This window comes from Anopheles marshallii, chromosome 3, assembly GCF_943734725.1.
Source record: "Anopheles marshallii chromosome 3, idAnoMarsDA_429_01, whole genome shotgun sequence".
In the NCBI taxonomy this organism is placed as follows: domain Eukaryota; kingdom Metazoa; phylum Arthropoda; class Insecta; order Diptera; family Culicidae; genus Anopheles; species Anopheles marshallii.
Window position 1 is genome coordinate 22,180,243 of NC_071327.1, and position 27,463 is coordinate 22,207,705.

Below are 27,463 nucleotides of genomic sequence, written 5' to 3' on the forward strand. Positions count from 1 at the left end.
TCATAAACAGTTAAGTCTAGCAAAGAGGCTTAGAAATGCAAGTTTTGGTACCATATTTTAGCTATCGGGTTTTGAACATTTGGACTCATTTGATGTAATATTTAGAATTAGGAAAATGTTTAATACGCATATGGTTTTTTACTGCTTTTTACGCTAGTGAACATAATGGCAGTAATAAATAGTGTAATCAAGCTAAAGAAAACTTGGATGAAATTGATCCGATTTTCTTGTATAAACCATGTGTTAATATTATTTTTTAATTGGTAATTGTGTTTAATATCTAACTCAAAGCATATTTGTAGATGCTACGAATATTAATCGAGAGAACATCAAAGAATTCTGTTTATGTAGATTAGTTGGAAGAAATTAACATTGCTCAAGAATACCCTGCAATCAAATAACGACTTGTTTGAAATTTCCGATTGGATATTTTCGAATTCGATTTCGGTGACGTTTCCGAAGGGAAGGCGCAGCTGTCAACACCTGAAAAGCGGGTTGTTTACAAAAAAAATATAGGCAAGCTGCATCATTACTGCAGGTTAGTTATTTTTCGTCTATAAATTATTCAATTTTTAAGATAAGCTTACATTTATCCTCTGTTTTAGGATCGTCGATACTCTTGAACAACCCGAAGTTGAACTGTGCAACGTTACTGGCCTCTATACACGATGGTGAATGAAAAACGTCGATCCCGTTCCAGGGAGCGGGATGCCCGGGCAGACCGTGATCGTGAAAGAGAACGAGACCGGGACCGCGAACGTGAACGTGAAAGGGATCGGGAACGAGAACGAGACCGTGACCGTGATTGGGACCGAAGGCGTGAACGTGATCGGGATCGACACCGCGATCCGCCACAAAGGGAACGCCCGGGAGACCGGGACCGGGCTGAGCGAGATCGGGAACGTGAACGTGAACGCGAACGGGAACGTGAACGTGATCGGACAGATGAAAAGGACAAACCACGCAAAGATAAGGCGGACGATGAACAAGAAGAAGACCTCAAAAAGACGGAAACGAACGTGGATCTTAAAGCGGACCTCGTGAAGAAAGAACCACTTTCGCTAGAGGAGCTTCTAACTAAAAAGAAAGCAGAAGAGGCCGCCCGTAGCAAACCGGTGTTCATAACCAAAGAGCAGCGCGCGGCGGAAGCTGTAAAGCGCCGTCAGGAAGAGGTAGCCGCCATGAAAGCTGCAGCCGCTGCGAATGTGCCCAAGTTTGGCGATGTTCCCGTAACAACCTTGTTAAACCGTGAAAAGCGGGATCCACTCGACAAGTATGATCGGCGCGAACGCGAGAGAAAAATGGCAGCCAATGATGAACGAGACAAGGAAAAGGACGCTGACAAAAGGCGTTCGGGTGCGGCCACAACAGAAGCCGAACCGGTTGTAAAAGACAAAGAAAAGGAGCAAGAAGCCATCCGGGAGCGGTATTTGGGTATTGTGAAGAAGAAACGTCGCGTAAGACGTTTGAACGATCGTAAGTTTGTGTTTGATTGGGATGCCGGTGAGGACACTTCGATCGATTACAACAACTTGTACAAAGAGCGACATCACGTGCAGTTTTACGGTAGAGGACATGTTGCTGGTATTGACATTAAGGAGCAGAAGCGCAAACAGAGCAAGTTTTATGGCGATCTGTTGGAGAAGCGCCGTACGGAGGCGGAGAAGGAGCAGGAGAAGGTACGTTTGAAGAAGGTGAAAAAGAAAGAGGACAAACAGAAGTGGGACGATCGGCACTGGTCGGAGAAAGATGTGGATGAGATGACGGAGCGCGATTGGCGTATCTTTCGGGAAGATTACAACATTACGATCAAGGGTGGCAAGATTCCGAACCCGATTCGCACGTGGAAGGAATCAGGCTTCCCGAAGGAAATTTTGGAAATTATCGACAAAGTTGGTTACAAGGATCCTACACCGATTCAGCGGCAGGCCATCCCGATCGGATTGCAAAATCGAGACATTATCGGTATTGCAGAGACGGGTTCTGGTAAAACTCTCGCTTTCCTTATCCCGCTATTGACGTGGATTCAATCACTGCCCAAAATCGATCGATTGGAGACAGCCGATCAAGGCCCTTATGCGATTATCCTTGCGCCAACGCGTGAACTTGCTCAGCAGATAGAGGAAGAAACACAAAAGTTCGGTACACCGCTGGGCATTCGTACCGTTGTCGTCGTAGGTGGTTTGTCTCGTGAAGAGCAAGGATTCCGGCTGCGATTGGGTTGCGAGATAGTAATTGCTACTCCGGGTCGTTTGATCGATGTGCTGGAAAATCGCTATCTCGTCCTTAACCAATGTACGTACATCGTAATGGACGAAGCGGATCGTATGATTGACATGGGCTTCGAGCCGGACGTACAGAAGATCTTGGAGTACATGCCAGTGTCGAACTTGAAGCCGGACACCGAAGAAGCTGAAGATGCATCGAAATTGATGGAAAACTTTAACACGAAGAAGAAGTACAGACAAACGGTGATGTTTACCGCTACTATGCCACCGGCCGTAGAGCGACTTGCGCGAACGTATCTTCGTCGACCCGCCACCGTGTACATCGGCTCGATCGGTAAACCAACAGAGCGCACGGAACAGATCATCCACATAATGGGCGAGAACGATAAGCGCAAGAAGTTGATGGAAATTCTGTCACGTGGTGTCGAACCACCGTGCATCATTTTCGTCAACCAGAAGAAGGGTGCGGACGTGTTGGCGAAGGGTTTGGAAAAGTTGGGCTACAACGCGTGTACGCTGCACGGTGGCAAGGGACAGGAGCAGCGTGAGTATGCGCTGGCATCGCTTAAGAACGGTTCGAAGGACATCCTGGTCGCGACGGACGTTGCTGGACGTGGTATCGACATCAAGGATGTGTCGCTCGTAATCAACTACGATATGGCGAAAACGATCGAGGATTACACGCATCGTATCGGTCGTACCGGTCGTGCCGGAAAGACTGGTTGTGCGATTTCCTTCTGCACCAAGGACGACAGTCATCTATTCTACGATCTTAAGCAGATGCTTATGTCCAGCCCGGTATCAGTCTGTCCTCCGGAGCTGATGAACCATCCCGACGCCCAGCACAAACCAGGCACGGTAGTGACGAAGAAGCGAAGGGAAGAGAAAATATTCGCGTAAAGCGCTTGTCATGTATTGCATTGAAATAGATGTAATTAAACGAAATAAATCTTTTTCGAGTACTACGAAATTAAGATAGCATTTTGCCTTTCTCCAACCAAAGTTCAAATTGAGTTCGCGCAAGTTCTTCAGTTTCCGTTGAGAAAGGAAAGATAATAATAGTTTAAAACTATCATACCAATGGTGTGAACACCACACTAACCAGAAAGTCCTTATTTAACCGCTTTCAATCAGCAACGGCCCAAACATCATTTCAAATTTGGATGGACAGCATTTAAGGCACGCTGTCAGTTGATGATGATGATGATGACAGCTGAAGATTTTGAATTTGGTCAAACGTCATTTAACGTCAACACAACACAACAAACATAATCGCGCGCGTTGTTTGCATTCTGCTCACTGGAAAGACTTGTTTAGTACGTAAATTGTGTGCAAAAGTTAGTTGTTTCGTGTTTTGTGTATTGGACGCACCCTGAACAAAACGAATATGAGTAGTGCAAAGAAACGTCGCTCTGGAGGCGACGGGGGTACAAAAACTGCTGCTCCACAAAAACCACCGGAACCGATGGACGCGGTCGTCGATGAAGATGCGTTGATGTCGGAGGACGAGGAGGGTGGGACGCGTATTGGTGGCATATACATTCCACCACCAGTTCCACCGTACTGTTCTACGGAATGCAAAGGACCACGCTTAATTATTGAATGCATCTCGAACTATAACTTTAAAAGCTATGCCGGACACGTAATGCTTGGCCCGTTTCATCAGCGCTTTTCTGCCATCATCGGTCCGAACGGCAGTGGCAAAAGTAATGTGATCGATTCGATGCTGTTTGTGTTCGGCTACCGGGCACAGAAGATCCGCTCGAAGAAGCTCTCGGTCTTGTTGCACAACTCGTCGAAGCATCCAAACACAAACAGCTGCACGGTTGGTGTGCATTTCAAGCAGATCGTCGATCGGGATGATGGATCTTTCGACGAGGTGCCGAACAGCGGGTTTGTCGTTGCTCGGACGGCTTTCCGGGACAACAGCTCGTACTACACGGTCGACAACAAGCGCGTACATTTCAAGGAGGTGTCCAAACTGCTCAAACAGCACGGCATCGATCTGGACCATAATCGGTTTCTCATCCTGCAGGGTGAGGTGGAATCGATTGCAATGATGAAAGCGAAGGCACAGACGGAAAACGAGTGTGGGTTGCTGGAGTACCTTGAGGATATTGTCGGTACGACGCGATACAAGCAGCCGTTACTGAAAATTAACGAACGGGTCGATTCTTTGAACGAAGAGCGCACAGAAAAGCACAACCGTTGCAAGCTGGCCGAGCGCGAAATGAAAGACCTCGAAAAGCCGATGAATGAAGCAGTCGAATATCTGAAGCTGGAAAATACGTTGACCCGCGTACGAAACCAGCAAATACAAAAGTATATCAGCGAGCAGCAGCGCAAAATCGGTGAGTTCAGCGTGGAACGGGACCAGGCCGCCGGCATTCTTGCCAAACACGACGAAACGTACGAGGCGCTCAAAGCGGAACGCACTGAGAAGGAGAAACTGGTGAAGGAGGAAATTAAGCAGTATGATGAACTGGTCAGCGCGAAGGAAAGCAAGGAAACGATGCTAAAGAACTCGCTCGACAATTTTGCTAAGGTGCAAGCTAACATGCGTGCTACCAATGAGCGGCGCAAGAAAACGATGGACCAGATCCAAACGGAGAAGAAACGGCTGAAAGAATTGCTCGCCGTGCCGGAAAAGAACCAGAAGGAGATTGAAGAATCACAGAGAGAAATAGAATCGCTCACGAAGCAGAAAGCTAATGTCGAAACAAAACTGACGGCAAATCTGGCCACGCTCAAGGACGAAACGAAGTCACTGTTGGAAGAAAAAGAGAAGCTGCAGACGGAACTGATCGACTTGAAGCGTGCGGTCGATGAAAGCAAGTCGGCACTGTCGATCGCGGAATCAGAGCTGAAGATTGTCCAGCACGATGAAGTAATGGAACGGCGCAAGCTCGAATCGCTCCGCTACTCCTATGAAGAGACCGAAAAAGATCTAGAGGAGAAACAAGCTCGTCTAAAGATGCTGGAAGAGGCACTGCCTGCCACGCGGGCAGAGCTTGAAACGGCCCAACAAAAACTGGTGGCGAACGGCAACGAAGAGAAGCAACTGCGGCAAGAATTGCGTTCGGTGCAGGGCAAACTGCAGGAATCGATGGCCACTATGCAGTCGACACGCTCGCAGGGCAAAGTGTTGGATGCACTGATGCGCCAGAAGAACGAAGGGCACATCCCTGGTATTCTCGGGCGCTTGGGGAATCTTGGCGGTATCGATGCACGATACGACGTGGCCATTTCGACGTGCTGTGGGACGCTCGATCACATCGTGGTAGAAACGATCGATACGGCGAAGAGTTGCATTGAGTTTTTGAAGCAACACGATATCGGCCGGGCGTCGTTTATTGCGCTGGAGAAAATACAACATTACGAGCGCAATTGTCACACCAGAATACAGACGTAAGTGGAAGGAAATGATCTCTGTAAGCAAATTGTTTCGAGTGTTAATCTTTTCTCTATTTCTCTTGCAGACCCGAAGATGTACCCCGATTGTTTGATTTAATTCACGTTGAAGACCAGCGTGTGCTGCCCGCATTCTATTTTGCCCTGCGCGACACATTGGTTGCGGAAAATCTCGATCAAGGCCAGCGAATTGCGTACGGACGGCAACGATTCCGCGTGGTTACGCTCGGCGGTGACGTGATCGAGACGTCCGGCACAATGTCCGGCGGTGGACGATCGCAACAGCGGGGCCGTATGGGCACGTCGGTGCAGACAAAGACGTCCGCAAGCGAACCGGCGGGGATTTCGAATCGTGAAATAGAACAGATGCAAATCCGTGCGCAAGATATTCAATCCCAGATCAACTACCTGCAGGAGCAGCAGGGCGAACTGGAGTCCAACATTCAGAAGCTCACGGCAAAGCTTAAGAACCAAGAAATGGAACTGAAACGAATGCGTATGGATGTGGCGAGTTTGACTCAGCAGATGCCCCGCCTGAAGGCACAACTAGATTCCCAGGCAGAACGTGTCGCAAGCACCCATTCCGATCCGGAAAAGGTGCGCGCCCTAGAAGAAAAGGTTGCGGGATGTAAGAAAGCACATGAAAGTTCGACCAAAAAAGCGGACAAACTGCAGAAAGACGTCGATCGGTACACGGATCAGATTACTGAAATTACCAACAGTAAGGTGAAGGTGCTGCAGACAAAGATGAACACACTGGGCAAACAAATTGACAAACTATCGGCCAACATCTCGAAGCTAACGGTGGACATCACTACATCCGAGCGGAATGTGAAGAAATCGGAAGATAAAATCAAGAGCATGGAAGCCGAGGTTGAGGCGGCACAGGATGCGATACGGAAGGGCAACGACGAACGTACGCAGCTTGAGTTGGAAGCGAGCAAACTGCAAGAGGAGCTAGAAGCTATGAAAGAGGCCATCACAAAGGCGCACGAAGGTTCGTCCAGCATCAAAAAAGAGATTGTTGCACTACAGAAGCGGGAGGCGGAGGGCAAAATGAAGCGCCTGGAGTTCGAGCAAATTCTGCAAACGATCGAAACGAAGCTGCAAGAAACGAAGGACACACTTCCACACTGGAGAGATAAGGTAAGTGGTAGACGATTCTGTAAGGTTTTTTATACTTTATTAGTACATACTGTATGTAAAACGAATGCAGCAATTTCACATTTACGCATTTAACAGGATTGAAAAAATGTTCTTTTAAAATTTTACACACACCCGAACAAGGCCCACTTCCCCCGTACAATTACATGTGGATATAAATGTATTATTGCGTGCAATGGCTTACGCGCTTGAAACCGTTTACGGTTCCTTAAAACTCACCCGTACCACGACGAAAATCCCGATTCCTTCGTTAAGGAGAGTACACCGAACAAGGGTGAGAAGGATTAAATGCACTTATTTGTTATTGTTATCGTTTTCCGTTGAGAAGAATGTCTAGAGAGTTGGTTGCTAAGCCAGGTTGGATAGCAACGGCTACTTTTGCTTAGCGATGCTTAATAGAATCGTACGGTTTATGAAGTTGCTGATTGAAAGACATCTAGAGAGAAGGAGTTAAGTGGTGCATGTACAGTTAAAACAGGATCTTTAAGGGTAAAGTTGTTCTGAATTTTTTAACATGAAACATGGAAACAGCTGTTTTATGTGAAGTTTCTATGTTTCATTTGCAATAGTTATTTTTTTTAGTCGTTAAAAGTCAAAGTGCAAAGAAAGTGGAAGGAAACTTTTTCTTACGGAGCTATGCTGCCGCCGTTAACACGGTTCTACTGGTGCAATCTCATTCCAAAAATTGCGTGCAGTGTGTGGTGTGTTAACTGATGTGTCCTTCTCCTTATAATACTGTTACAGTGGAGCTCTCTGTTGTCACCCCTTTAATAATAATTGTCGCCTCCCTTTCATAGCTGATGAGGATGGAGTCGAATCTTATCATCAATATCAAGACGTGCCGAATCGATCTCCGACACCGTGGGTAGTCCGCTGGGCCACTCCAATAGTTCTGGCTCGTTATGCATAATCATTTCCGCTTCCGCTAGAGAACCGATTACGTAAATGGTATCATTTCAGTGTAACGGTAAGACACAAACGGAAACGGAGTGCGATTGCCTTACCTTGTATTCGATGTATCTTTGTCCCGTACGCAAGATCCGCATAGTAGGCGACTACAAACGATAGCGGTACGATCGGTGCAAGCGTACCAGGACGTTTCGTGGTCCGGAACCGTCCGATCAGTCCGACGGTTGATACGCCATAGAACGATGCGAGCCAGTAGAATAGCTCCCGTGCCCGTGAGATTTGCATCGCCGTTTCACGTTCCTTCATCTGATAGTGCATCTGAATCCAGCGTTCCATCTACAGAAGGAGATCGTAAAAATGACAATGAAGTGGAACGATTCATCATGCCACCCATCGAAGCAAGGACACATCACCTTTATTTTGTTCATCTCGGAAATGTATTCCTGATTCTTCTTGACCACTTCCATCCCGGTCGGATGCGAAAAGAAGCTTCCCATTTTGTTGTTTCGCTTATCGAAGGCAAATCGTGATGCCGCAGACCCTGTGCAGCGGACAATGTCGGATGGAAATATGGAGCACGTGGATAGTTTCCTTTTCGATTTGTTAGGTAAACACTCAGAATCGTTCTGGTTCGGTCGTTCCGTCTTGCTGGTGGGAAGAATCGAAGAAAAACTGACCGAACCTGTCAACCGGTGAAAACATTGGCCTCGTTTTTGGCGCATGCGACGTACAGGTTTGGAGGAACGATTCAATGATCCCCGCAACGGTTGTTTTAAAATTTGAAAAATGACTTTTCTATGCTGCACATCTAAATGTATGCTGTAAGGTAATGAAATTCAATATTTTCCTCCCAATTACAGCTTAAACCGCTGAAGTTGCATGAAATTCCGGGTGCACCTGCGGAGGAACCGCTGAAAGAGTACACCGAGGAGCAACTGAGTAGCTACAAGCTACCCGACCTACAGTACCAGATCTCCATTCTGGAGGAAAAACTCAACACCAACAAACCCAACCTGTCCGTGATCGACGAGTTTCTGAAGAAGCGGGACGCTTATCTAAAGCGTGTTGCCGTGCTGGAAGAGATCACCGCCAAGCGCAATGAGATGCGGCAACTGTACGATGACGTGCGCAAGAAACGGTTTACCGAGTTTATGCGCGGGTTTCACATCATCACCAAGAAGCTGAAGGAGATGTACCAAATGATCACGCTCGGCGGTGATGCCGAGCTGGAGCTGATCGATTCGATGGATCCGTTCAACGAGGGTATCGTGTTCAGTGTGCGGCCACCGAAAAAGTCCTGGAAGATGATCTCGAACCTGTCCGGTGGTGAGAAGACGCTTTCGTCACTGGCGTTGGTGTTTGCGTTGCACTATTACAAACCATCGCCACTGTACGTGATGGACGAGATTGATGCTGCGCTAGACTTTAAGAACGTTTCGATTGTGGCACACTACATCAAGGTATGTTCGATTTCTTGTTTGTGTAAAGAAAAAAGGGGGTATAATATCATTCTTATGGGCTTTTTTTTTGTTTGCAGGAACGTACAAAGAATGCACAGTTCATTATCATTTCGCTGCGCTCCAACATGTTTGAGCTGTCGGACTATTTGGTCGGTATCTTTAAGGTGAGCGATTGCACCAACTCCGTCACGATCATGAACGATCCGCAAAAGACCATTACGCACATCGGCACACATCGCACCAATACACAGCGGCAAACGCAGGAGTTCGGGTTTCCCAACGAGAGTATAAACCTGAAAGATGATGAAGGGTACAGAGCAACGCTAAACGCGTCGGAGGAGAACAACGCTACACTCGAATCAGCGGCACAGACGAACAAAGACACTACTGCGCCAGAAGTGCCAGCGGAAGCTCCGTTGATGGAAACAAGCGCGGCCGAAGAATCTAGTACTGTTGAACCAAGCGCCGAAATACAACCGATGGAAGTTGAAGAAGAAGCTGGAAAAGAAGCAGAAGATGATGAGGAGAAGGGGGAAGAAGAAGGACCACTTTGACGACTACAAGAGTGACAATTTTTAAATGTTTAATTACTATTTAGGTTTGTGCGCCCGACCTGATAACCAGACCGTAGAATAAAAAGGGAAACTATGTCTACGTTGGTATCTATATTCTTGGTTCAAAACGTATTAACTTAACTTAGAAACAGTTTCATTTCTCTAGTAGACTACACAGTGTTACATGACTTTGCGTGCTAACAAAGATCAATGCACCCAAATGCAGCGTGTTACTATTTTAAACGCTGTATTCCGCAAATGCGTTTGCTTTGCTTGTCGTGACCTTTTCCGCAGATCGAAGAGAAGCAATGAAGCGAAAGTGACGAATCGATGTGTGGCACGCGGCTGTTGGCATTTGCGGTACGAACAATCCGTGGCTAAAACGGTTACTGTCGATACACGATACACGTCGTTGCTTAATAGGTTAAGTTTAAGGAACCAGCCTGGGTCAAGAGCCTGATGGGTGGACGGTTACGCTAAAGCATATCGTTGAACAGCGCTCTGAACAAAACATAAGAGCAACAATATAAATTGCAGGAAGTTGTTTTTTTTAACTGATGAGCACCACATGGTTGAACAGTCACACAGTCCAGAAAACGGGAAGTTGATCCAGTTCTAAGTCGAAGCTAAGGCTTAGGATAGTATCCTGGAAGTAATCCCACTATAGAAGAACAAGGCAAACAAACGACAGTGCTAGATAAAATGAACTCTTATACAGATGCCATATGAAGGTCAAGAAAGCCCTTAAAAATGTAAAATTAGCTTAAATAAGTTTAGTATTCATGAAAGTTTAACAAAATGCATCTTCTAAGCAATGCAACTCACGCCTGGGGATGATCTTCGATCTCAGAATTCTCTCGGCTCTCTCCGTCATTACGGATGCGAGAGCATTTCAAGGTCAAAGTAGAATGATGCAAGCGCAGGTTCTACAATGGCAGGTTGATGACAGTCTCTTTGAAATCAGTTGAATAGCCTAACATATCGTATAGTTCAGATCTGTCGGCCTTCAGAAAACTAAAATAAATAAATCACGTGCAGAACCGGTCAAACATTAAAAAATAATTGTTCAATGATGCTTGTTTGGTCTCTGCTAGTATTCCTCGTACTACGAACGGTTGAATCTCTTCTGTCAAATTACTTCCAATGATGCAGCCTGCTCGTGTTTCGTTCACGCTTGCGTACAACCGTGCAATTCCTGTTAATTTTCATCATCTTGGAAGAGCTGCTGATTGTTTCATTTAACAGCAAACGGTGCAGTGAAAACGGTGCTCGGTCTCTTGTGCTCCATCTTTGTCCCAAAAGTAAATTAAAAGAAGTAAGTGTGAGAAACATTTTGTAACAAATTGTATCCATTCCATCGTGGAAAAGCCGGTGATATGTTGAGGACTTGAGAAAAGATTAATAGATTTTGCACACGTTTTTGCAAATTTTCCGATCATTCTCCATCGCTCCAACCTTTTCAAACAGCCGGCATGTTATAAAAGTGTGGTGAAAGTGAAAAACTACCCTATTGCACAATAATTGCATTTATAATTGCTTGTGCGTGTGTGTGTGCGCGCGCGTGTGTGTGTGTATGTGGATTGCCGTGGATTAAACGGTGCATCCGGCAAACTCTAGATTACGTTTGTTTTCAAGCAGAACATTTATTTAACCTTGAGCTTATCAGGGAAAGGTCACCTTTCGTTTTTCACGTTCTTTAGCCTAACAACCGGCTGCGTTTGGGCGAAAACATAAGACGCTGCCAAAGGGTAGATTTGGGTGTGATAAAACATTCTCTGTATTGGATGTATATTCCTAGTTAAATTATCTTTCTGCCAATGTACTCACGCCCGATTACATAAAGTAAGCACGATAGCAGAAAAACTTGGTGACATTTTGTAGGGATTTTTTTTCCTTTTGGTGTTTTTCCGCCCGGCATAGGTATGACCTCTAGCCACAGTTAGAGGTCAATGAAGACGCGCCTAACAAAATCCCCCTTCTCCCATTTTGAAACATGCATTCTCCTCTCCCAAATTCGCATCAGTAATCGTCGTCGCCAGTGTGATGCAAAATTAAAATATTTTGATGCAACATTTTTATGACACAATTGGTATCGTCAAGAACTCCTCGCCAGATCTTTAGAGCTTAATCTACTTGTCCAAGTGAAGGACTTCAAAATGTGTACTTTTCTGTAATATTAAAGAGGTTAAAGATAATATTGTATCAGCACTACACTTTCTATGATAAGCAAAGGGTCCAATGCAAAAAAAATCTATATCAGATGTATAAGCCAAAAAATGTCGCTAGGAAACGAAACTCCAAACATCTGCCTTCTTTGATGCCCCTTTGCGGACCTGGTGTTCTTTTTCGGGTTGTACGCTGATAACCTCCGTACTTTTAGCGTCCACGTAAATAACAACACACAAGCCAGTCTCGCGCCCCAATACCATTAAATATCAGCGCCAATATCTGTACCGCAACGGACGAGCATGATCCGAGGAATTATGTAAGGCAGGCCTCCGTGTTTTATTTGTTGCAATTGTAGCTAATGTAGCATTTTATCGATTCAAAACACTGAAGAAGAATTTTGAAAAAAAAAGAATACAGTTAGGAAAAATATCACTGATTGCAAATATTGTGGCGGAATTTCGTTTAATATCTCTTTCCCTTTTTATTTGTTTGGGATTGCCACTCCAGATCCAAGATGCCGTTCAAGAGTATTAAGGCCCGCCAGATCTTTGACTCGCGCGGTAACCCTACCGTTGAGGTTGACTTGGTGACCGACCTGGGACTGTTCCGTGCCGCCGTTCCATCTGGAGCATCCACCGGTGTCCATGAGGCGCTGGAGCTGCGTGACAACGAAAAGGCCAACTGGCATGGCAAGGGTGTCCTGAAGGCGGTTGAGAACATCAACAAGGTCATCGCCCCGGCCGTGTTGGGTTCTAACCTTTGCGTTACTCAGCAGAAAGAGGTAGGCATCTCTATCGTCGATCCCTCGAAACTCCCGATCACGGAAGAAGAGAGAGAGATCTATTTTTAGCATCTAAAGTGATAGACAATATTATGCAACGGCTGGTGGTGGAAGATTAATTTTGGTTCGTTTTCGCTTTGTCTCCTGTGCGTCCTTAGCTCGATGAGCTGATGCTGAAGCTTGACGGAACCGAGAACAAGTCGAAGCTCGGTGCCAACGCTATTCTGGGTGTTTCGTTGGCCATCTGCAAGGCCGGCGCTGCCAAGAAGGGTGTCCCGCTGTACAAACACATTGCTGACCTGGCTGGCAATGCCAACATCATCCTGCCGGTACCGGCCTTCAACGTCATCAACGGTGGTAGCCACGCCGGCAACAAGCTGGCCATGCAGGAGTTCATGATCCTTCCGACCGGTGCGTCGTCCTTTACCGAGGCGATGAAGATCGGCAGCGAGGTGTACCATCATCTGAAGAACGTCATCAAGGCCAAGTTCGGGCTGGATGCGACGGCTGTCGGTGATGAGGGTGGTTTCGCCCCCAACATCTTGGAAAACAAGGAAGCACTGAACCTGATCCAGGACGCCATTGCGAAGGCCGGCTACACGGGCAAGGTCGAGATTGGCATGGATGTTGCTGCGTCTGAGTTCCACAAGGATGGCAAGTACGATCTGGACTTCAAGAACCCGAAATCGGATGCCAGCGCTTGGTTGGCACCGGATGCGCTGGAACAGCTGTACCAAGGCTTCATCAAGGACTTCCCGATCGTCAGTATTGAGGATCCGTTCGATCAGGATCACTGGGATGCGTGGAGCAAGATCACTGCCAACACCACGATCCAGATCGTCGGTGACGATTTGACCGTTACCAACCCGAAGCGTATTGCTACGGCCGTTGAGAAGAAGGCTTGCAACTGTCTGCTGCTGAAGGTCAACCAGATCGGTTCGGTTACGGAATCGATCAATGCGCATCTGCTGGCCAAGAAGAACGGCTGGGGTACCATGGTTTCGCATCGTTCCGGTGAGACCGAGGACACGTTCATTGCCGATCTGGTGGTGGGTTTGAGCACTGGCCAGATCAAGACCGGTGCCCCGTGCCGATCGGAGCGTTTGGCTAAGTACAACCAAATTCTGCGCATCGAGGAGGAGCTCGGTGCCGGTGCGAAGTTCGCCGGTAAGAGCTTCCGCCATCCGCAGTAAACGTTCTGTCGGAGTTGTTTCCACCCGTTGTTGGCGAGAGGAGGATAGTTTACGAGATCTTCACGAGGTGAGGTTGGAGTTAGAAAACGCATCGTGCAAAGTACCACTCAGTTCTCAGTAAGTTGTGCACATTCGACGGTTTCTGTGCACGATGTGCTGTGCTCCGATCGTTGAAAACTCACACCGTTACCCGTAGTTGCCGTAGTTGCAACAGAAATAAGACCCACTAGCTCGGAGCGCCCACAACTTCATCAACCTAACCTCGATATATTTATCGTCATGAAACTCTAACTGCAACAAGCATAAATTGTAAGGCTTAAACTTATTGAATGTTATAATTGTTAAATGAAAGTGTGACAACCACGTTTGTCAATGCATTACTGAAAGTACATCATTCGATAATACACGGAAACCATGGTAGGAATATAACCTAACATTTGGCTGTGATATTTGGTATCTCTTGTCCGAAAGTGAGGGTAAAAGAAATGGGTCTAGTCGCCGAATGTTTTGGAATGAATGAAGAACAATTTTGACCCTCAAATGTACCAAGTAGGTAGAGTATCGTTCAGTATGTTTGCTCCCAGCTGTTTGTAGAGTATTTGACATCCACGCGATTATTGCCGTGCAGCGCTGAATAGAAAGTACGCAGCCAAATCATTGTACTGTCAAGTAAAGAACGAAAAGGAAAACCAAACATCTGTTTGTACACAAAACAGTAGAACAAAAATCAGTGGCAGTGCGCTGTAAGCATAATTATCGTTTCTACACCCTTGAACTTATAAACAATAATGTTTCTTTTACTTTTCCTTCACTGATTAAGCGCAGTGATGCTACAAAAGGATAATGTCGCCGCATAGCGCTTGCTGACCAGTTACGAAACAGCTCTGAGTTTGTGGTTTTTCTTGCAAACTCGGGTAAAAAAAAAACGACAACCGTGTGCCCGAAACATATTCCCGGTCGAACCGTCCATTTCTCACGATGGCAAAGAATTGGCTTGCCAGGACAAAAAAAAAGTTCCTCCGGCTTCATCCGGCGTGGCGCGTGTACGTAATCGTGCTCGGGCTACTGGTACTGTACAATGAGGTGCTTATTTACGTGTTGCAGAAATTGAAGTGGTCTAATATTTATTGCAAAGAAGGTACGTGTCATAATGCGGTAAAGTGGGAGTGCAGAATTTCGGTGCCTAAAATCTGACGTGAAACAACACATTCTTCTTCCAATAGCTGGCTGTGTAAGGATTCTGCTGGTAGCGGATCCACAAATTCTGGGCAAAACGTACGACACACATTTCTATGCCGGGGCGGCAAACTACGATTCCGATCGGTATCTTGCGTGGTATTACGAACAAGCGGTAGAACATGTGCAACCGGACGTAATCATATTTCTTGGTGATCTCATGGACGAAGGTACCGATTCGACGGAGATACACTTCGAGGAGTACTACTCACGTTTCGGAGCGATCTTTCCCACCCATCCGACCGCGAAGGTGATTTACATTCCCGGTGATAACGATATCGGTGGCGATGGTCGGCAACCGCTGAATCCGATTGCAAAGCGACGCTTCCGGCAGTATTTCTCCGAGCGACCGGCTTGGGTGATCAACGATAATCTAACGATCTACAACATCAATCGGATTACGCTGGAGATGACACTAAACGATCCGCGCATGCTGGACAGCACCGGGACGGATATTTCCGACCGGTATTTGCGCATATTTGTTAGCCACATACCAGTGCTGGACGTGCCATCCAGCTTCACCTACACGGCGATACACAATCTGAAACCGAACGTGATCTTTTCGGCCCATTTACACGTTTCTCAGTTTGCCCGCATACATCGCAGCCGATTGAAAACGGTCCAGTATCGGCCGCTCAGTCAGGACAAGCGTACGGCGTACAAGGTGCATACGTTTGATCTGAGCTATCATCAGGATACACAGGAATTGCTGGAAATTATCGTACCCACGTGTTCCTATCGGATGAGTGTTCCAGACATTGGATACGGCTATGCGGCGATCGGTAGGTATTTGTACGAATTAGATTGCGATGGGGTAAATGGTGCTTTGCGTTCAATGTTTTGAATTATTCTCAATACACAGATGGTACCACGCTAAAGTACACCGTTCTTTGGACGACACGACGCTTCTATCAACTGATCTCGTACGTAGTGATACTGGCCATTCCGATCGGGCTGGGTGTATTGTATGTTGTGTACAAATTCCTACGGGAACACTGCAACTGTCGGTCGAGGTACGAACGCTTGCCGAAGTAATAACATCGGTAAGTAGAGCATAAACATAACGGCGGCCTGTGTACTTGTGCAATGTTGAAGGCAAGTTGCGAATAAAGAACGATGGTAAAAGCAATATTTTATAAAAATAATTCAAAGTCGTTCTTGCCTTTTGGTTTGGTAGATTAGTTGTTTCTTTCTCGCATTGTACCATTGATCGACATTTGCGATTCCTTTATCTATACTTTCATCTACTAAGACAATATACTAACATCAGATCTCTATCTCAGAACAAAAACATGCAAACAGACAGTAGAAGATCACCAGTCACGATCAATGACAACATGCGCAAAGGTCTTGATAAGTATTACCATCTGCGTGGATGCATTGTTTTGATATCCGAAATCTTGAAACTTATCTTATCCTCATAACCCACTAATGATTAGTAGTAGTAAAAGTTGGAGTAGTACAGTAATCATAATTTTATTGCTTTTGCTCCGGACTTTTTATGCGATTAAGCAGTAGTGATCGTTAATTGCCTTTGCAAGGTATTGTTGTTTCGTTTCCAAGGGCTGTCCGACGAGCTCGGTATAAATTCAATGTCCAATGGGCAGAAGGGCATATCGCCCGGATTAATACACTCGATTTTGTTTCTGCTTAAAATCAATTCCTCAAGCCGTTTGGGATATTTCTCTTCCCTAAATACGATCAACGAAATTTGATTGGCCGACAAATCCAAATCCAGCAGATCCTCCATATCGCCAAACGCGTCCATATCTACACACGTTAGTTTATTGTTGTTGAGGTTAATATTGGAGAGGCTTGGCAGATGGTGCATACAATTTGGTACGCGCGAAAGCTCGTTCGATTGGAGCGATAATGATGTGAGGCTCGGCATCGGTTTCCATTGACAAAAGTCGAGCGTTTTCAGACGATTGTAGGAAAGCGTAATACCCGATAGGTGAACGCTAGTGAATCGTCCAACCAACAATTCTATCTTGTTGTGCGATACATCGACATTCATAAACCACCCGACAGCAGCAAGTACCTCGAGGTTGAGGATTCGAAGCTGATTGTAGCTCAGATTTAGCATATAGAACTTGCGTCGCTGCCCACTGTTCAGGGTGCTCGTAACTGTCCGTATTCTGTTTTGCGGCAGTTCTAACGATCTTAGCTCACTGAACCACTGCAGTATGCTTAGGTTTAGATGCGGAATGTAGGATTGTTGCAGTTTGATATTAACCAAACTTTTCAGATTTCCAATTGAAGCTGGTACCTGCTGCAGTTTGCTAGACACGATGATCAGCTCACGGACGGCATTGTTGGAGTGCAATTCGATCCTGCTTAGCTGTGTTTTTGTCATCATAAGCTGCCGGATGCTAAAATTGCTTGGCAAAACAAATCGTTGCAGCGCTCTTGAGTCCACGAATTCCAACCGGTCTAAAGTGCGCGGGATGTGTCTGATCATCATTGAACGATCGAATGTGGATGCTTGGAAGTTTCTGAGCTGTATTACCGTTGTGTCGTTTGGTAAAGCGTAAAGTAAAGTAAAGTTAGCTTTCCTGGGATTGAAATGATCGATCGTACACTGCAATTCATAGAATTTTTCGCAATCCCACTGGACACCGTTCATGCAGGTTGTACATATGCAAAGCAGGCAAATCAACACTAATGGCCCAAAATTCGAAATGCTAATGAATATTCGCTGTTTTCCACATTCAGTTAACGGCCTACCAACGATGGCGGGTGGCAAAACACTCGGCACGATATTCATTTGCGTAACGTCAACGGAACACAGTAGAATTGCAGCGCAAACAGTTACAATTTCGCCATAAATAATGCATTGCCGGTAGGGTGGTAATTTGATTTTAATATGCTTAGTGAACATTAAAATAATGATATTTAACGCACATCATTGATGGCTACTTTAGCTTTTTATCACAATATGTTGAATCACAAGTTCTTTGCTCACTTTATTGCCTTGCTCATTAGCAACCCAAAATATATCCGCAATTTCTGTTTTCGCTCGAAACCCAGCGATTGGATTTCATTTCTGTTAAACCTTATTAATTGAAAAGATACCTCTTAGATTACCTCCCAGCATCGTTTGTATCGTTTAGGAAATATTCGTCCAGCCGACGAAGAATAGCAATTGATCTCTGGGACATGAGACTTTGTCAGACGATCCTCAGAAACAATCGCTTTCAGAACAGTACTCCCGTGGTATGGGTCCTTGTCCTTCGCTTAAAGTGAAGCGATCGGTTGTTATGCTGATCGATTGATCGAGCCCGGTCACAATCTCGACGAGGTGGCATGGTAACCACTCAATAATCGAATACTAAAACAAAAAGCCAAACTAACTAACTAACCAGACAGTAGACAATTAGTAGTCGATTATATTTTAATAAATGTAAATACAAGCTCTGAGGAACTGAGCTCTAAGTATAACTATGCTGAGCTAGGCAACTATTTAAACTGTTACTAATATCGACAATTAGTAGAGGATAATATTTCAACGAACTTTACAACAAGCTCTGCGGATGATAAATGACTACAAATCGTTAGATGATTTAATGGGATCCCATTAGAAAAATGCATTATCAAAATGATTTCGGCATCTTCATTAAAAATCAATATCGCATTCAACCTAGAACACGAAATTTTGTAAGTTTGTCCGAAGTTTGAAGATGACTGTTGAAGCGTGCGTTACACTTGGCACAGTCATTTTCGTTGGTGTGCTTGGTTTGCGTGGAAAGCAGACCGTGTACTTCAATTCGTTGAAATACTGTACGCTGCTAGTTGTCTCCTTACAGCAGCTAACCATATTACCGCCGGCAGTGCAGAGTTTTCAGATCGGCTGCGAAGATCTTGGGGTAGAAGGAATAAAACAGTGTTACATAGAGCATTTCAATTCCAACAGATCTAACCTAAGTATATTACGGTCAAAATTACCACCAGGTGTAAAGCATGTAAGGTTTCAACATTTCGAAGCATCAGCAATCGACCAGTCGATCTTCAACTGTTTCGACAATTCTGTAAAGACTGTGGTGATTACGGATTCGCAATCGTTGTTGAAAATTGTTGTACCTGGCAATTTTAGCGTGCAGCAATTTAACGTTGATAAGACACAGCTAATATGGATACGGTTTCAAGCAAACGCGAACATAACAACGGTATGGATCGTGTACAGCAACTTGCAACAGATGCCACCATCGTTGAAGAACTTGAAGAATCTGGATAATATAAAACTGCAACATTCCAACATTCAGCAGCTGAGCTTGGATCTGTTGAAGTGGTGCTACAAGCTTGTTACGCTAGAACTACAATACAACAATATCCACACGATCACGAGCAGTCTGACCGGTGAGCAACGGCGAGATCTCTACATACTGAATCTGAGTAACAATGAGCTTAGAATCCTCAATCTGGAAGTACTCTCTCCTGTCGGATGGTTTAAGTATGTCGATTTATCATACAATAAGATAGAATTGCTGGTTGGGCAATTCTCGAGCGATCGTCTGCACAGCATTATTCTTTCGCACAACCGGCTAAAAACGCTCGACTTTTGCCAATGGAAATCGACACCAAGGCTCAACTCGGTAGTATCCGGGTGGAACGCGCTTCTTGATGTTCCGAATTGCATCAATCAGCTATCAAACCTCGCCTATGTATGCCTCAGCAACAATGAGCTATCCACGGTTAACATGGACGCCTTTGGTAATATGGACAAACTGACTGATTTAGATTTATCAGCAAATCAAATATCATTGATTATCTTTCGCGAAGCGAACTATCCCAAAGGGCTTAGAACGTTGGTTTTGAGGAAAAACAAAATCAAATGTAACAATCCATCCGTTCTTCCATTCTGCCCACTGAACATTGAATTTCAACCAAGGGAAACACAGAGCGAGTGGGAACGGAATAGCGGCAGTTTCCTGAAACAATTGATAGTGGTTAGTTAAGAATGTTAGAAGTAGTTTATGCGAAATAAAGTCCTTTTCTCCATTATCCATCTACATACATGATATTAAGCGAACTGACTCGATGGTACGGACTATGTTGACATCTGAACGTGATCCACACTCACGATTGAGGTGATTATTTGCTTGGAAGTGTAGCCATGTCAGCTGTGTCATTGTAGTAGTAAGCTGCTTGATGTTGAAGTTACCGGCTTTGAGTAACTCGATTAAAAGATCGGTTGATCGATGGCTTCCGAAATGCATTAAGTCTTCAGATACCACACCTGCAGGAAATCCAGAGCCCAACTTACTCTAGGCTGGTCTTCTGAATATTATCTCTACTCTGCAAAGTACTGCTTTGTGGACGATTTTTCGCAGTCTATCTGGAAGCCTAGAACCTCAGTCGGTAATAGGTTTACGGAGACGATTGCCAGTGCAAAGAGTTTCAACCAATCGTAGAACAAGCTTTGCTTTCTACTAAAATCTAGCGCTAGAAGCAATACCTATTGGAATATCATGGAATGAGTGAATATCTAAATGATATTTGTAATCCTCTTTAAATGTCAAGTCAAGGTAGTAGACAAACTAAGCGTCTGAATGTTTATTCTCGCAAATGACAGTGGAAAATTGAATTTTCCTGTTCCGGTCGAATCTCTATTTTTAGTCCTCTTGTTCGTATATAAAAACATATTAAATCTTCCAAATCAGACACAATGAGAATCCCTCCCAGCAGAACACCTTCTACATGTAAATTTTTACGGAGGATGGGAAAAACTTTGTAACATTCTCTAACGGCAGTGGATTGTGCTCAAGGTAAATTTCCTTTAAGCTCGACGGCAACGGTCTGCGGTGGTTGACAATTGATCTTATTGCATTGTTTGTGAAAAATAATGACTTCAGCTGGTTCAGCATCGCGAACGCTTCGATATTAATTCTGGTAAGCTTGTTGCTGTTGAAGTTGATAAACTTCACCGCTGGCATCCGGTCCAAACATTTCGGTATGAGCTGCAAACTATTTTTGTAGAAGGAAAACGAGTTAAGCGATGGCATCGCGTTCCAGCGGCACAGATCTATCGCCAGCAGTTTGTTGCTGGTTAGTATCACGGTCGTAATGTTGGGATTCGTGAAGCGACCTTCTACAAACTCGATCAAGTTGTTTTCCAGATCCAGTATCTGCAGTTCCCGCATGCTTGCAAACACTGTCATATTCACAATGCGGAGCTTATTGTAGCTAAGCGTGAGTTTCACTAGTGCCGGACCGCACCAGGGCACTGTCGCACCTCGGAATGATATAGTGGTGATGAGGTTGTATTTTAAATTAAGTGACTGTAGCTGCGATAAGTTGCAGAACCGTTCTAAACTAATCTGTTCGATCGGCGACTGGCTTAGTTTGAAGAAGAATAAGTTTTTTAGGTGGCTAAGCGTTGGTGGAATTTCGATTAAGCTACTCTGCGTTATATACAACTTGGACAGCGTGCAGTTCTTTGCGAAACGCATTCTGACCATGCTGGGCTCGGCAACGGTAATTTCAAACAGGGAAATGTTTTGAGGCACTATTATTGCACGCACTGCCCTAGAACCGCTGAACGTTAGTGTGCTGACAGCGGTCGGTAAGTAGCTGAATATCGTATTGTCCACGATCGGTAGAATAAGATTTTTAAAATCAATATTGTTCGTTCTTTCCGGCATGTGGTTAAACAAGAACGTTCCTTCCAGCTTCGGGCTATAGTTTGTGATCGTGCAGGTGAAATTGGTGTTTACCGGCTGACAACGAAACTGGAACGCTGCACACTGCATCACTGCGATACAGACAAGGAGGTACAGGCTGGAAGTTGAAGGGTACTTTTGTATTGATTGAATAAAGTATGGTCCACTAATAGTAATAGGAGTTAACAGATTAAAGATAACCTTTTGCCGACGTGAATCGACACAATACACATGCTATAACGCGAACTGTAAAACTCTGCCGCCAGAACTGACTTCTACATGAGTTGGTAGTGTAGTAATATACAATTCGCTTAGGCGAATATAGACCTTATCAATAATTGATCATTAGAAACACATTTTCAGAACACCATAATGGCGCATTGTTCGACCATGAAAGGATGTTATAGAAAGTTAACCCTGCTGATAGTTGATAGTTAATGTAGGCCGCGATCATTTGCACTTGATCATCTTTGAAACTACCTTTTCGCGTTCGTGCTACATGTATGTACACTGTCCAAATTATCAACTGTATCAGCACGGATGATCAGTGCAGGTTACAATAATTAAGATGTCACTCGAATGAGACCCGGCTTACTTATTTACTTATCAGGCGCAACAACCGCTTCGTGGTCTTGGACTGCTTCAGGAATCCTCTAAACCGCTCAGTCCACCTTAATTTGAAGTTCCTTGGAGCTCCATCCAACACCATCACTTCATCTCTATTTGGGCCTAACACACCTCCTCTGTCCATGTGGACGACCTACAAGGACTTTACGGGATGTGTTCTCCGGTGCCATTCTCATGACATGACCAGCCCACCTCAGCATGGCGGGTCTAATCCGCTGTTTGACGGTGAGCTCGTCAGTGTAACAAATTAATGGTGTAGACATCATCAATAAGGTTTTTGCCTCGTTAATCTCCACCCCGAGGTGTTCTGCCGCCTGCCCAATCTTTTCGCAAGCATCCGATATATAAGAGGGCTTAAAACCAATGATGTCTATGTCATCAGCGTACGTCAGGATCTAAATTATCTTATAAAAGATGGTCCCGAAAGATTCCACCTCCGAGTCACGAAAAGCCGCTTCTAGCGCTAGGCTCAGAAGTTAGTCACCCGCCTGAAGACCCGACTAGCAAACCGTAATTCTAAAGCAATAAAACCGACATTCCTTTATTAAGTGCTGATTTTTACCGACTGTGCCAATGCTTGCGATATGTTTGTCAGTTGCAAACGTACGTGCCGGATGTCTATACTAAAAAGACTAGGTGGAAGAGAATGTCGATGTATTGTAAACGTGACGATCGGGTTCTCGGATAGCCGTAGATGCTGCAACTGCTTCAATTCCTTAAACACATCGATCGCAACGTTCGATAACTGGTTGTGCTCCAGATTGATCATCTCCAGATTCGGCATCCTTTCCAAACACATCGGTACGTGGGTAAGCTTGTTCCATTCTATTGAGAGGGCAGATACGTATGGCATCGAGCTCCATTCACAAAGATCTAACGTTGGCAGCAGATTGTGGTTAAGTGCCAGCCAGCCACCTATTAGTGTGTTTTTAAAACTGCCTGAAAAGGTATCTATCACATTGTCCGATAGTGTGACCGACTCCAGCTTGCTGAGCTGGACAAATACGTTCGGGTCTACTCGCTTGAGTCGATTGTTTGCCAACCACATTTCCACCAGCAATGAACCACAGTTGGCGTACTGCTGGGCCGTGATGAGGTGTATCTTATTGTGATTAAGATTGATAATCTGCAGGCGACGCAATTTACAAAAAAAGCTCAGATCAAGTTGTTTCAGCGGAGTGTGACTAATTTTAACGTAACTCAAATTCTTCAAGTTGGCCAACGTGGATGGGATGTGCTTTAACCGAGCCTTTTCTATGGACAGCATGTACAGCATGTCATTGTTCTCGAACCGAATTGCACTGACCCTAGTATTGTAGAGGAACAAACGCTCGATGGAACTGTTACCTGGTAGTATAAAGTTTCTAACGCGCGCAGAATCATTCACCAACAAGTACGTGATGGATGGAGTCAGTTTGGCTAGAATGGTGTGATCAACGGTAGTGGCTATGAGGTTGGTGAATGTCAACATGTATGCTTGCGTCGGTATATGCTGCAGCACAAAAGTTCCTTCCTCTGGATGTAGGTGATTTAAGGAACATTCTACTTTGTTTTGGTTGAAGCAGAGGAATTCAAATGCCGCAACTTCGGTAGCGATCAAGAAGCTGGAACGCAAAATAGCACTCATTGATTAGGCGTACGAGCAATTGCACATGTCTGCTAATAAAACACCTGAGATAGTACACTAAACCGGCAGCCATGAAGGAGACTTTTGTTTGGTTTTATTGTTCCAACAGGAGATTGTTTACTGAAAAATGGTTTTCATAACACTATCATAGATAAACTAAAAAGAGAATTAGATCGTAGTGACCAAACCTGAACACATTAATGCATGTTTTCGCATTAACGCACCCAATTATAACAAGCGTGGCCGATTGTTTGGGGATGAAATGCGTGCCTAACAAAGAGCGTATTTATTATTGATCGGTTTGGTGATCTACTTTTTTTTTAATTTTCAAATTAAGTGACATTAGTTTGCTTGTAAGTGAGCTACGTGTTAGCTAACAGGAAGTAAACGAACTCACGATCATTAACCCAACAACGGGTTAATGATCGAATAAATTACATGACTTTTTCTGCTCGTCGGATGCCTCCTGTCAGTGCCCTTAGACGTATTCTAACTATCAACAACTTTCAATGTGACAATATCATCATACCACTCGTGTTTTAGTATATCAAAGTGTATGCCAAATAAGCTTTGGGATGTCATAGTATATGTCTCAATATGTCATATATGGATAATTTATCACACACACTTCGTACACATCTCGTCCCTAACCGTCAGAATAATCGGAATTAATGATGGAATCTCTAGAGCGTGACTACGAAAAAAAGGAATACCAGTTCCAATCGAAATCGTCCAGGAAGTGTCAGCGTCTGAAATCGTCCGGATTCGACCGGAATCGTCCGGAACCGCCAAAATCGTCGGAATCCTCAGAATTCGGAATTGTACAAGACCTTTGTAGGGGTTTCCTTTAGTTTTCATACTTTTACGCCTTCAATAGTTAGATCCGTTTGCGCCAGACATCCGCTATGGCAGACAGGTCAACATTCTACAATTTTAAATAGCTATCACTGTTTTTGTTGTAGTAGAGCAGTGTTTGCTCAGCCTTTCAGAAGTAGGGCAGTTTGTGCGAACGCGAAGTTTCTGAATGCAACATTGGGCGTACAATGGATCGATTGTATTAATTTGTTTGACGTGGTAGGGAGACTTTCAACTTTCTTTCGACTATATAAGACATCTCGAAAACATGCAAATTTATCATTGTTTATCTGTAAGATCTTCGATCAGGATCGTTATCAGCAGCTAACCTCGAAAATGAAAGCCGTGTACGTTCTTGCTATTGCGCTGTGCCTTGCTGTGGTAAGTGTTGATTTTCTGTTCAGTCAGTGTGTCGCTTGTACAATTTCTTTTTTTTTACTAATGAACCGAACAAATCTTAGGCCACACAGGCAGCTCCTCAACTACCCCTAACCCTGCTTAGTACGTTGTCGCAGACGATTACAAAATTGGTAACGCAAATCACGACACTGCTGAACAATGTCCTTACCGCGGCCGGAACAACCACTCAATCTGCACTGTCTTCAGTAGTAGCGAACGCACTGTCCCTGCTGTACGGATTGGCCAACGCCACACTCTCGCTGTTCACCGTTCCACAAGCGGCACTGACCGCCGTTAACTCGTTGCTGACGAATGCTGTGGGACAAATCATACCTATCGTAAGGGATGCTGGAACTACTCTAGCGACATTGGTGCCAGCCCTCGGAAACGTGCAGACCATTCTGTCCACGCTCGTTGGCAACCTTGGTGCGCTCAACCAGTCGGGTCTTGCGCCACTACAGGCCACGCTGACCCAGTTGGCCAACACTCTTGGCTCTGCTGTAACTCAAATTTCGGGTTAAGTAAAAGGATACGACCAAGATGCTAATGATCATATAGCAATGTTCCAAATAAATGTTTGCAAAAATGAAATATTGATTTGTTCGCTTGAAGAAAGAACTCAAGCATCTGTTTCCGTGTTGAGTTTAAAATTGAATGTCAGTTGCATACTTTCAGGCGAAGTGAATAGAACGTTTTTGATGTTGTATGATGTTTGAACCAGGTCAGAACTTTTGCTACAAAGTATGGGTGATCTTGTTGGTAAAGGATGCTTTGAAGTGTTCTGAGAATTTCTGTTTGCGCAACGTTAATTATTTATTAAAACAGGATGTATTTAATTATTTTCAATATTTATATAATTTTACTGCTGTTATGTTCATCTTTACTTACCGCTTAAATCTTCTGTGCCATTTCATATCGCACTGTTTCACAATTAAGTTAATTAAAGCCGATGCAAACCAATTTTTTGTGGAAACAATACCGAGCGATTCGTTGGACAATCAACTCGCGGCCAAATAACAACCAGTTTGTATACTGGGTTACGAAACCTCACAAATGCACTCTGCCAACGTCAAATTGCAAGCTGTCATGTTTGACGTGTCGAACCGTTTCTATGTACACCTTGGATTTGCTACATTTTCCATACCTTTGACCGTGGCTTAAGGTAAAGCAAGCGGTGGTGAACAAAGCCGACGTAGTTCCGAGTAAAAAAGGTCGAAAAGGTAATTTTTACAGTGTTTAAACCCATAAAATATGTGTGATCGGCGATTAGGAACATCCAACCATACGACAGGTTGAAAATAAGGCGCTTTAGCAGAATTGTGTACCCTACAAATGTTTGGGGTTTGTGGTAGACTACAAATGTGGTAGAAAAAAAGAATGTTGTGGAATGGTAGTCCGGCGAGGAAGAAAACCAAATAGCAAGCCCTTGATGAAAATTTGGCTGCTGGTGAAGAAGCTGGTTAAACTATTCCGAATGCTACTATTGCAATCAATCGATATCTAAATCGTTTGAAAAGCGTTGAAACCATTTGGACGGAGTTCTTCCTGCCAATCTTTTCGACGGTACGGTGCCGCATAAGCTGTAGCCTGCTAGACAGAAGTTGTGCTAGTGTTCGTGGTGCAATAGCAAAGGCCGAGAGTAAATGACATTGCCCGGTTCATAGACTTCCAAGATCGATCCGGCATAGTGGAAAGGCGGACGCGTTCATTGGTTGGTAGCATAATGTAATTGCAGATTTCAAATGCAGTTTCGTTGTTTCAGTGTATTTCGCTGCTATCTACGCGCAAGCTGTGCGATTGTTAATATAAATGCACGAACTAGGGAAAACATCGTCGAGTGCAATATATTCATCACTCCTGTGTTATAGCCAAAATGGCCGCTGTTATGAGATAGAACCAGTGCAAGTTCTGTGCTATATGCAGTGCGTATCATGTTGAAGATAATAGTTTAATGCCGTGTTGATCCTTGTCTATTTTTCTTGACTGCTTTTTCCAATTATCTAGATATTAAGGCATGTGGAAAGTAAGATCTGCAGAAGCTTTATCAATTCTTAAAATGTGTAAAAAAGTGCAATCTTTATGAGCTATTCCCAACCAGCTTGATTGATGTCCAAATTTGAAACAATCGCATGTTTTCCAATAATCTCATAAATTCCGTAAAAGTAATTAAAATCAATTATGTATATCGGAC

At 44.5% G+C, this 27,463-nt stretch overlaps 7 protein-coding genes across 7 annotated transcripts; 5 read left to right on the plus strand and 2 right to left on the minus strand.

Annotated features, from left to right (window-relative positions):
- The first annotated feature begins 668 nt into the window (after positions 1-668).
- Positions 669-3,128, plus strand: LOC128716408 (probable ATP-dependent RNA helicase DDX23). The gene has a single exon (XM_053811327.1). It carries the CDS (start codon positions 669-671, stop codon positions 3,126-3,128), a length of 2,460 nt encoding a protein of 819 aa, XP_053667302.1.
- A 487-nt stretch (positions 3,129-3,615) lies between these two features.
- Positions 3,616-9,726, plus strand: LOC128712355 (structural maintenance of chromosomes protein 4). Its single transcript, XM_053807250.1, has 4 exons — positions 3,616-5,636; positions 5,708-6,785; positions 8,573-9,172; positions 9,250-9,726. The coding sequence occupies exons 1-4, from the start codon at positions 3,616-3,618 to the stop codon at positions 9,724-9,726; spliced, it is 4,176 nt and encodes a 1,391-aa protein (XP_053663225.1).
- Positions 7,595-8,209, minus strand: LOC128710813 (plasminogen receptor (KT)). The gene is made up of 3 exons (XM_053805666.1): positions 8,126-8,209; positions 7,808-8,048; positions 7,595-7,728 (listed from the first exon to the last, which is right to left on the minus strand). The coding sequence occupies exons 1-3, from the start codon at positions 8,207-8,209 to the stop codon at positions 7,595-7,597; spliced, it is 459 nt and encodes a 152-aa protein (XP_053661641.1).
- A 2,468-nt stretch (positions 9,727-12,194) lies between the features above and the next one.
- On the plus strand, positions 12,195-13,900 carry LOC128712011 (enolase). The gene is made up of 3 exons (XM_053806904.1): positions 12,195-12,211; positions 12,403-12,676; positions 12,835-13,900. Exons 1-3 carry the CDS (start codon positions 12,195-12,197, stop codon positions 13,867-13,869), a joined length of 1,326 nt encoding a protein of 441 aa, XP_053662879.1. The 3' UTR covers positions 13,870-13,900.
- Positions 13,901-14,847: 947 nt separating this feature from the next.
- On the plus strand, positions 14,848-16,140 carry LOC128714318 (uncharacterized). The gene is made up of 3 exons (XM_053809194.1): positions 14,848-15,007; positions 15,093-15,887; positions 15,968-16,140. The coding sequence occupies exons 1-3, from the start codon at positions 14,848-14,850 to the stop codon at positions 16,138-16,140; spliced, it is 1,128 nt and encodes a 375-aa protein (XP_053665169.1).
- Positions 16,141-16,612: 472 nt separating this feature from the next.
- On the minus strand, positions 16,613-24,018 carry LOC128712356 (protein artichoke-like). The gene is made up of 3 exons (XM_053807251.1): positions 22,944-24,018; positions 20,817-21,856; positions 16,613-17,605 (listed from the first exon to the last, which is right to left on the minus strand). Exons 1-3 carry the CDS (start codon positions 24,016-24,018, stop codon positions 16,613-16,615), a joined length of 3,108 nt encoding a protein of 1,035 aa, XP_053663226.1.
- A 1,191-nt stretch (positions 24,019-25,209) lies between these two features.
- Positions 25,210-25,793, plus strand: LOC128715277 (uncharacterized). Its single transcript, XM_053810158.1, has 2 exons — positions 25,210-25,254; positions 25,335-25,793. The coding sequence occupies exons 1-2, from the start codon at positions 25,210-25,212 to the stop codon at positions 25,791-25,793; spliced, it is 504 nt and encodes a 167-aa protein (XP_053666133.1).
- The last annotated feature ends 1,670 nt before the right edge of the window (positions 25,794-27,463 follow it).